At 41.7% G+C, this 10,494-nt stretch overlaps 1 protein-coding gene and 1 long non-coding RNA gene across 4 annotated transcripts in view; one reads left to right on the forward strand and one right to left on the reverse strand.

The window, feature by feature from the left end:
- The window catches only part of LOC131139142 (SH2 domain-containing adapter protein F-like), a 113,729-nt gene extending 109,672 nt beyond the window's left edge, over positions 1–4,057 (reverse strand). The window contains exon 1 of one of the 3 annotated variants that reach the window (XM_058088446.1): positions 3,286–4,057. In XM_058088446.1, the coding sequence (XP_057944429.1) occupies positions 3,286–3,714 (429 nt within the window). In that variant the 5' untranslated portion in view covers positions 3,715–4,057. The remainder of the gene's footprint in view (positions 1–3,285) is intronic. The other 2 variants (XM_058088447.1, XM_058088448.1) reach the window with 2 other exon arrangements.
- LOC131139148 (uncharacterized) lies at positions 3,287–4,476 on the forward strand. Its single transcript, XR_009132195.1, has 3 exons — positions 3,287–3,690; positions 3,769–3,855; positions 4,035–4,476. It is a non-coding gene; the product is annotated as an uncharacterized LOC131139148 (long non-coding RNA).
- Positions 4,477–10,494: the final 6,018 nt, after the last annotated feature.

The raw sequence follows: 10,494 nt of genomic DNA on the forward strand, positions 1-10,494 counted from the left end.
GCACATATAGACAAACAACCATTCACACTCACATTCATACCTATGGACAATTTGGAGTCGCCAATTAACCTAGCATGTTTTTGGAATGTGGGAGGAAACCGGAGTACCCGGAGAAAACCCATGCATGCACGGGGAGAACATGCAAACTCCACACAGAGATGGCCGAGGGTGGGATTGAACTCGGGTCTCCTAGCTGTGAGGTCTGCACGCTAAAGGGCACCTACGGCAGTTTGTATTGAGTTGTGGTCTACTATAGAGCAGCTACACACAATAACCCACAGAGAAATTTTTTTAGATCTTCCAGAATCTGCACCTATTCCAGCTGTGTTTCCTTTCATTTGTGCTTCCTGGCAAAATGGCCTGTTTTAATTTATTTATTCCACCCACGGCCCGCCTCCGGGCACGCTTATTCCACTCTGATTGGTCATACAGCCAACATTCTTCCTAACTATGAACCATGCAGCACAATTTGAATGTGTCTTCTTCTTTCTTTATAATTGTATTTTCATTCATTTCACCATTTCAACATACATACAATTAGCTTAAATATGCATCCTAATAGGAGGTATACAACCACGAAACAGCATAGTTTATTCAATTAATATACTGTATTTTGGTGAAGCCGCGAATTTCAAGACTGCAACGTGGCGAGGGATGACAGTGGTTGCAATCCGCCTATATTGCTTCAAGACAATCAACAATCAATTCCACGCGATCAACAGAATTCCTAATGATCTATTGATCGAGCCCCCGCTCTCGGCGCTCCAAAGAGGAACCTCACTTTGCTATCTATGCAGCACTTGTGTCAAACCCCTCAGCACCTGACAAGAACACCTTTAAACCCCGTCTCTCTGCACACGTCTTAAGAGCGCCGGCTGTCAGCACTGATTTAACATCGTGTGTATATACTGCTACGTCGCGGTGCTGCACGTACACGCATACACAATTAAGCCATGTGAGTGTATGATGACAGAGCGTACTATCTGTTTAAATCGGCTTGTACAGCTGCAATGGTTTGGACCAAAATCATCATTTCTGTTTGCTTGAAATACATGATTGCTTGCAGAAGCTAACATCTGCAGTGCTTGGTATGTTTTTTTTTTTTTTATGAGTATGTCATGGTTGCTGCTCTCTTCACATATGGGAATATACTTTCAATGGCAATAACAGTTGCACCAAAGCAAGGTAGGGGCGGCAAAAATGGGGTTTTATACTTGCACAGATGCTGTAAAGCAGTGCTAACAAGCGACTGTGCATGCAAACAGAAGCCGTCTGTTGTATAATTCGGTTTTTAAGCACTTTTTCTGGGAAAATACGACTCTAAAATTACCTCATGTACAAGCATTTCTTAACGTTTTGGAAAGCAATGTGCAGAAAACTTCCCAAGCAGCTAGAAGATAACACTCATCACCGCACAATCGCGTCCTTAACCTTGCTGGCATTGGACCTCTTGGGTTTCTCATGTGTGTGAATTCCTGAGAAGCCAGGACATGATAAAGTGTTTCTAGAAGCAGCCCCCGTGCATGCATGCATGTATGCATTCTACCAGCCTGTCTGTCTCCATGTTCACTTTGTGCTGACAACAGCAGCTCCCTGTAGTGTGGCGTTACAAAGCACAGAAGCAAGTGTTGTGCTGCTAAAATTAGAACCGTATCCAACTCCAACTGTCCAACTGGCACAATAATAATCTGTCGCTTAGCTGATGTTACCCGTTGTATGATTATTGGGAAAATGTTCATAAAATCTCACATATTTTGTTATGAGAATCTTCCGGATATAGATTACATTGCATATTACTGGATTGAATGCTACGTAGAGTACATGCGTATGGGTGAGCTAAGTTCTAAAGAATACACTATGGCACAATCCTAGAGAGACTCAAAACCCTGTGAAGACCAGGATATTACTTCCCCAGAACTAAAAATTGAAAACAGTGATTCCCAGCTGGTCAGATAGAAAACATGCAATTGTTATTTATCTACTACAAAATTATGTACTCGGCTGCACGGCGGTCGAGTGGTTAGCGCGCAGACCTCACAGCTAGGAGACCAGGGTTCAATTCCACCCTCGGCCATCTCTGTGTGGAGTTTGCATGTTCTCCCCGTGCATGCGTGGGTTTTTTTCCCGGGTACTCCGGTTTCCTCCCATATTCCAAAAACATGCTAGGTTAATTGGCGACTCCAAATTGTCCATAGGTATGAATGTGAGTCTATATGTGCCCTGTGATTGGCTGGCGACCAGTCCAGGGTGTACCCCGCCTCTCGCCCGAAGACAGCTGGGATAGGCTCCAGCACCCCCGCGACCATTGTGAGGATAAGCGGAAAAACAAGGAAAAACGTACATAAAAACATACATATTTAATCCACCTGTTGCCATTCATATAATATTTCAGTGAGATTTTTCTAATGTAAAATATGTGCCTCGGTTCAATAAAGGTTGCAAAACACTGGTATACATACATACCAACAGGTGTCACCAAACCACTCTGTTAGCTTTTCTACCCGTCACACACACATACATCCTACATACATGACCTGGAGAGATCTTTTCCTTGCCCGTGTCACCACGTGCTAGCTCATGTGGGATGCTGTTTAATGCGTGAGGAGTGTGGTTGTTCCATGTGTTAAATACCTTAGGTTGTGAATTAGCATTATATACGCTAAATAAAGTAGACTTTATTTGACCCCCTCCAAAAAAAAATTCAAATAAAAATTTAAAATATAAAACAGTTTGCAAGAAAAAGAGGAAGTCGTCTTATATTCAGGGACAATACTGTATACATTGGTGGACACTGGTACATTCCCAGTGTCCACGCAACATTCCCTTCCATGCAGGTTAGTCATTAAGTGGGAAGTAATGTCGCAAGTGGACTGACACTGAGGAGCAGTGTGTGTGTGTGTGTGTGTGTGTTTGTGTGTGCGACAGACAAGTTCTGCCGGTTGGAAGTAGACATTCTTGTCACCAGTGTTGCTGTGTTAGACAAAAACCGAAGTTACCTAACTTCCGACAAAACGAAAGGCACCGTAAACGCAACACGACTAAATCTAACAATGCGTATTTGAATTTATTTATTAATTATTTTAATTCGCGTATATATATATATATATATATATATATATATATATATATATATATATATATACACTATATATATAACATATTATATATATTCACATTTCATTGTTTATTTAGTTTATTTATTTATTCTATGTACAGCACTTTGTTGTTCGTAGATGCTTTACGAATAAAGTTGGATTGAATGTGTGTGGTTTAAAGTTCACCCACCTTCTCCTTGTTGTCTTGCTCCGTAGGGGGCGACGTGGGGGATTTCACGCTCCCCACGGCGACAGCCTGAGTGACCGTGACACCTCCGCCGGGAGCCGGGCTGTTCTTTTCCACCGTTTCCACCTTGATAAGCCGGTGCTTTGGCGACACGAACTTGATATCCGGCGCCCCCACGGCGGTCACGCTGCCGGAGCCGAATGCTATAGTTCCCCCGGGAGTGTACGGGTCCTCGAAGTCCAGCTCCTTCTGTAGTTTGTAGGCGGCCAGAATGTCCGGCTGAGCGGGGAAAGTAGCTCCGGAGATGGCCGCTTGGAAGCCAGGCGTACCGGGCACACCGGTGAGGCAGGATCGGTAGTCCGGTTTCGGGGGCGCCGGAGGAGGTGCTTTGGTAGTTTTGAATCCGAGGTGCTCCTTGAACCACTTGGCCATGCTGCCAGTGCATCGCTTACAACCCGAATGACGGGACTTTTGTTTTACTTCCAGGAGTCCGAACCTGGTCGTGGTGGTGGTGGTGGTGAAGTCCCCGGGTCGTCAGCCGGTCCTGGCTGGAAACGAAGAGCCCAAAGTGGGGTAAGCCGGAGGCACTTTTCCGGTGTGGAAGTCGCTGTCACACACACACACACATACACTTACACACAACAAACACAACATGCATACATTCTCTCTCTGCTGCTCCACGCACGTCACATTTCCACGCTACGCAACATGGGAGAGACTGTTAAGTACACGCCCCCTACTTTCTTCATCAGCCTCCTCCTCTTGTTCCTCCATACCTGAGACCGTCCACTGCCACCTGCTGGACACGTGACACGCAAAGGCACTCGAGCACCGAGCTCGTCCAATCTCCAGTGACGTCATCAATAACATCGCATTGTCGATATGTGTATTGTATACTGTATGTATGAGTTATATGGGAACAATTTAACAATATATATGTAATAATACACAACAAAGCAAAGCAACAATATAAAATGTAGTAAATAGTGCAAAATAACTGACTAACTTCTACAGCATTGCGGTCATTTAAATCATATTGCCCCCAAAACACCCAACTATAATGAATAAAAATATTGGAATATTTGCATTTGTTCACTATACAACTACCTTTATAACAGCCAATCATGATTGACGTGTAACCCTACCATTGACATTGGTAGAGACTCAACAGCGCCTCTGCTGGTTGCAGCCAAGTTGTGCACCCTGTTATTAAACTCCATGTAGACCAGGGGTCTCAAACTCAGTTTACTTGGGGGCCACTGGAGCTCGGGTCTGGGTGAGACTGGGCTGCATCCGGTTTTCCAAAAAAAAACGCATTTATTAAAAACAAAAAAATTAAAAAAAAAAAAAACTTCACTTTGGTTCCAATTTTCTACAAGAAAAGCTCTGATAAAACATTCCACTGTTCTCAAATATCTTACTTTTTATTTTTCTGCACAAAATAAGATGAAAAATAAATAAACAAATCAAGAATAAAGAAAATCAATTTATCAGTAATAAATAAATATAGTAATAATAATAAAACGGCAAATAATAAAAACTTAAGAAACCACATATACTTGGTGGGTAGACAAATTATTTTTTTCGGATTAAAATGAACAAAGCATTATTAGAGCCCTGTAGACATGACAAAACACGACTATAGTCACATTTATACTCTTTTTATTGACAACATATTGCGCAACTGCAGGGTCTTGAGACACATGCTAACTCGCAAACTAGAGAGCGAGCGACCTAAACAGTAGCCTTCAAGTTATTTCCTTTAAACTTAAATAGCCAAAAACTTACCACTTCCACACGGATAGGGAGGATAACTATTAACAGTTATTTAACCTTTAACATGAACATTAATCAAACGTAATAATTTTTTCTGGGTACATGATACCATACAGCATCCATATCAAACTAACATTAAACTTTCATATCAAGGCGGGGGCATAAAACTAGTGTCCTGCGGGCCACATTTGGCCCGCGAGCCGCGTGTTTGAGACCCCTGATGTAGACCATGTAGTGACTGTGGTAGAGACTTATTTGCATTTCCCCTCAAGGGTGTGCTAACCTTGTTCAAGAGTAGTTCTCATAGGTCCAGATGGTCATAGCAGACTGTTAGAATTGTAATTGTAAATGAAGGGCAAAGGGGGAGAGGCAAAGACTAGTTTACAGCTAATATCATTAAATAACCCCAATAAGACTGATATGATCATAAAGCTTGCACATATTGCAGCAATATCAGGACCAAACAAACATTTCTCTCACTGCCTTTGAGGGCCAAATATGAATTGCTTTCCCAACAATCAATAGCTCAGACGACAAAAAAACAAGCCAGGGCAACAGTCTGCATTATTATTAACAGGAGTTGGCTTTTACAAAGCAATACTTTTTTTGTTTATTAATAAAGGCCCATCCCCAGTGTACACACTTGAACCAGAGTCACAGCACATGTGCAAATGTGCACTTTATTAACTTTATACACTGTAACTCCGCAAATATCACCAATATGTGAGCATTCAAACAGCAACATCACGCTAAATTAGCCTATTGCAGGGGTCTCAAACACACGGCCCGCGGGCCAAATGTGGCCCGCAGGACACTAGTTTGAGGTCCCCGCCTTGATATGAAAGTTTAATGTTAGTGCGGCCCGCGCAAGTTTGATATGGATGCTGTATGGTATCATGTACCCAGAAAAAATTATTACGTTTGATTAATGTTCATGTTAAAGGTTAAATAACTGTTAATAGTTATCCTCCCTATCCGTGTGGAAGTGGTAAGTTTTTGCTATTTAAGTTTAAAGGAAATAACTTGGAGGCTACCGTTTAGGTCGCTAGCTCTCTAGTTTGCGAGTTAGCATGTGTCTCAAGACCCTGCAGTTGCGCAATATGTTGTAAATTAAAAAAAGTATAAATGTGACTATAGTCGTGTTTTGTCATGTCTACAGGGCTCTAATAATGCTTTGTTCATTTTAATCTGAAAAAAAAAAATTGTCTACCCACCAACTATATGTGGTTTCTTAAGTTTTTATTATTTGCCGTTTTATTATTATTATTATATTTATTTATGTATTACTGATTGATTGATTTTCTTTATTCTTGATTTATCTTGATTTATCTTGATTATTTTTCATCTTATTTTGTGTAGAAAAATAAAAATTAAGATATTTGAGAACAGTGAATGATTTATCAGAGCTTTTCTTGTAGAAAATTGGAACCAAAGCAAAGTTTTTTGTTTTTAATAAATGTGGTTTTTTTTTTTAAAACCTGATGCGGCCCAGTCTCACCCAGACCCGAGCTCCAGTGGCCCCCAAGTAAATTGAGTTTGAGACCCCTGGCCTATTGGCTGTATAGCCGCTGTAAACATACATAAGTCAAGTAGAATACAGTATATTGGTGCAGCATAATAGCAGCATCTCTTGCTGTAAGTATTTAGAGAGGATCTGTTTGGGGACGGTTCAGGAGCTTGAGTCCAATCACGGATCTTTTATTGCGTTCCCCTCGACTCTCGTGGCTGCCTGAGCTGTCAGCCATCAAAATGCAAATCCCATAATTCCATGTGTCTTATAGGATACAACTCCCGCTCTTATATCGGAATCTGTGTGTATTCTGTATCTATCTACTGTGTATACAAAATATTGTTCATTGGCGTAAAGGGTAAGTATTATTTAGTCCTATGAACTCTTCTTAGGAATATGAGCATTTATTTAGTCAACTCTCGTCTTTTGCAGTTTATTAGATCCAGTTACGAAGCCGACTCCATTTTTTGGCTTAAGGTGCAAAAATAACTCATTACAAAACATGTAGACTCCTATGGTGTGGGTGTGTGTATATATTTATAGAACGCAGCCCAAAATCCACAGACAGCCTGTCAGCTTAGGTTGGCTATATAGGGGATGGTTTAATGCCTTCATCAGTGGCTCAGCGGCTCAAAAAAAAAATGTATATAAATAAGATCAAATAGACTTGCTGTCTGTGAGATATGTGACGGCTTTATTTCCTTTCCTTAAGTCGTCTTCCTGGGGGCTTTTTGTCAGCGTGTGCTGGAAATGATTTGATAGCAGGACCGGGCATATTGAGTGAGTGAGCACTGAGTAAGCAAAGAGGAAATATTTTATTTTTTCGGTCAAGTGTTTCCATTAAATTCAAATCTCTTACTGGAAATAATGGAAATCAAATATCATCCACCCTTCAGGCAATTTTTAAGTCAAATGTAAAATGATCGTACATACCTGATTTACTGTAAATAAGACTGTAAAGCTAATAAAGCTAAGGGTAAAATTATCATTCATTCATTTTCTACCGCTTATCCCCACGCGGGGGTTGCTGGAGCCTATCCCAGCTGTCTTCGGGCGAGAGGCGGGGTACACCCTGGACTGGTGGCCAGCCAATCACAGGGCACATATAGACAAACAACCATTCACACTCACATTCATACCTATGGACAATTTGGAGTCGCTAATTAACCTAGCATGTTTTTGGAATGTGGGAGGAAACCGGAGTACCCGGAGAAAACCCACGCATGCACGGGGAGAACATGCAAACTCCACACATAAATGGCAGAGGGTGGAATTGACCTCTGGTCTCCTAGCCGTGAGGCCTCCGCGCTAACCACCCGCCCGCCGTGCAGCCCTTTTCAATCATACACAAGCAAAAGAGAATTCAACCACTGTACAATAAAACTAAAATAAAGTAAAATTTTAGTCTATCCTAGTCTGTCTTCGGGCGAGAGGCGGGGTACACCCTGGACTGATCGCCAGCCAATCACAGGGCACATATAGACAAACAACCATTCACACTCACATTCATACCTATGGACAATTTGGAGTCGCTAATTAACCTAGCATGTTTTTGGAATGTGGGAGGAAACCGGAGTAGTGGAATTGAACTCGGGTCTCCGAGCTGTGAGGCCTGCTCGCTAACCACTCATCCACCGTGCAGCCTCTTCATCAATCATTAGGAACAAATTAGACCACCTTTGGCATCCATCTTAAAGGATCCACTGTATTTCTTGACCCTAATGATGAAAACTGACCGACAGTGATGTTGCGTTCAGGTCCATCACATCGTCACTCAATGGTGACCCACCTGTAATACTAAAGTCAATGCCATTTACACATATATCTGCAAGACTCATCTTGCAGAGTGCAGCTTCAATTGACACAGAAACCCAATTCCAGTTAAAAGGCAGTAAATCTGGCTTTTGTGGGGGGCTTGGCAGAAGGAATTCTATCAACGTGGGGGACGTACTTTGGCTGAAAAGGAGCACGACGCCAAGGAAAGCCAATACATATTAGATTTTTATGTTGGTAAATCAATGAAGCAGAAGAGTCCTGCTTCTTTCTTCCTTGCTTGCCTGCCTGCCTGCCTGGCATCTCATTTGCTTTTATATTTGCGACCAAAAAAAGTAAGTGTAGTCCACCTGTCTTGTCTAGCACGCCACACCGTGTCACAGGAAGACATTATTGGGTCACAAAAGCGCCCAGAGCCAAAAAAGCGAACGAGAGGAAATGTCACACTTCCTCGGCCAGCATCAGACACCTGAGATTAGATCTATTCCTGCACTGAGCCAACAGGCTGACACGCTGTAACAGCCATTTAGGACCCTGCCACCATGTATCCACGCACACGTGGCGTTATTTTATTATTATTCACATTTGATTTCTGTCTCTTTATGGGCAACACAAAGAGAAAGCACATTGATTAAATTGTGATTAAATTGGTGCACTGAATACGTGTGCGCTCCCAGATGTACGCAGACCACACACACAATCAGATTAGCAATCTGTCCACGTCCTCCTTCACATCAAAGGTGTCCATTTATATTTCATAGCGAGCCTTGAGGTGACAGCCACATGTGTGATGGATAAAAGAGAGCTCAGTGTTTTGCTTGTCAGGAAAAAAACAAACAAAGTTGTGCAGGCTGACAGCAGAAATTGTCCCCTATCTGCAATATTTTATCGTGGCTCGGCCGCCTCTCTTTATTATATGAGTGATGCACTTGTACACACGTCAAAGGAATACTGAGGAGTGACCCTCGGAGCAAAAAGGGAATGTTTAAGAGATCCATTAATGTATTAATTATTACAATCTCAGTTCAAGGGACAGAGGGGCAGGCAGGTTAACGAGGGGGTCTCGAGAATCGGAAATGTGTTCAGAAAGAATGTGGTTTAAAATACGGAAATACAGTCATCCCTCATTTATCACAGTTAAGCGCTTCCAGATCTGACTGTGATAAGTGAATTTCCACGAAGTAGGATTCAATATTAACTGAATATTTTTATAGTTAGAGCATTTAAACGGTGAAAATCAGAAAGAACGTGGTTTAAAATACGGAAATACAGTCATCCCTCATTTATCACGGTTAAGCGCTTCCAGATCTGACTGTAATAAGTGAATTTCCCCGAAGTAGGATTCAATATTAACTGAATATTTTTATAGTTAGAGCATTTAAACGGTGAAAATCAGAAATGTGTTCAGAAAGAATGTGGTTTAAAATACGGAAATACAGTCATCCCTCATTTATCACGGTTAAGCGCTTCCAGATCTGATTGTGATAAGTGAATTTCTACGAAGTAGGATTCAATATTAACTGAATATTTTTATAGTTAGAGCATTTAAACGGTGAAAATCGGAAATGTGTTCAGAAAGAATGTGGTTTAAAATACGAAAATACAGTCATCCCTCATTTATCACGGTTAAGCGCTTCCAGATCTGACTGTGATAAGTGAATTTCCACAAAGTAGGATTCAATATTAACTGAATATTTTTATAGTTAGAGCATTTAAACTTACAGTACTATGCTCATTATTCGGCCCTTGGTATTGAGTTGTGGACTCCTATAGAGCAGCTACACGCAATAACCAGCACAGAAAACTTCCTAGATCTTCCAGAATCTGCACCTATTCCAGCTGTGTTTCTTTGTTTTGTGCTTCCCAAGGAAACGATTTGTTTTAATTTGTTCCACCCACAGCCCGCCTCCAGGCACGGCCACTGCGCTGTGGTTGGTGCTCAGAAGGACTTCCGGTGTTGTGCTGATAGTTGCCGCACCTAACTTTATAGGAATATATTTTTTTAAATGTCCGCTTTTAACATACAGCCATATGTGTTGGATCCCAAATCCGATCCGGAAGTAGAGACTGGACAGTCTGAAGTTTCTCAAAAAAAGAGGTTACTTCAAGTTTTCTACCGTATCTGTAGGAAGCCCGCCAATCTGTTACATCAC

This window comes from Doryrhamphus excisus, chromosome 12 (assembly GCF_030265055.1).
Source record: "Doryrhamphus excisus isolate RoL2022-K1 chromosome 12, RoL_Dexc_1.0, whole genome shotgun sequence".
Taxonomy (NCBI): domain Eukaryota; kingdom Metazoa; phylum Chordata; class Actinopteri; order Syngnathiformes; family Syngnathidae; genus Doryrhamphus; species Doryrhamphus excisus.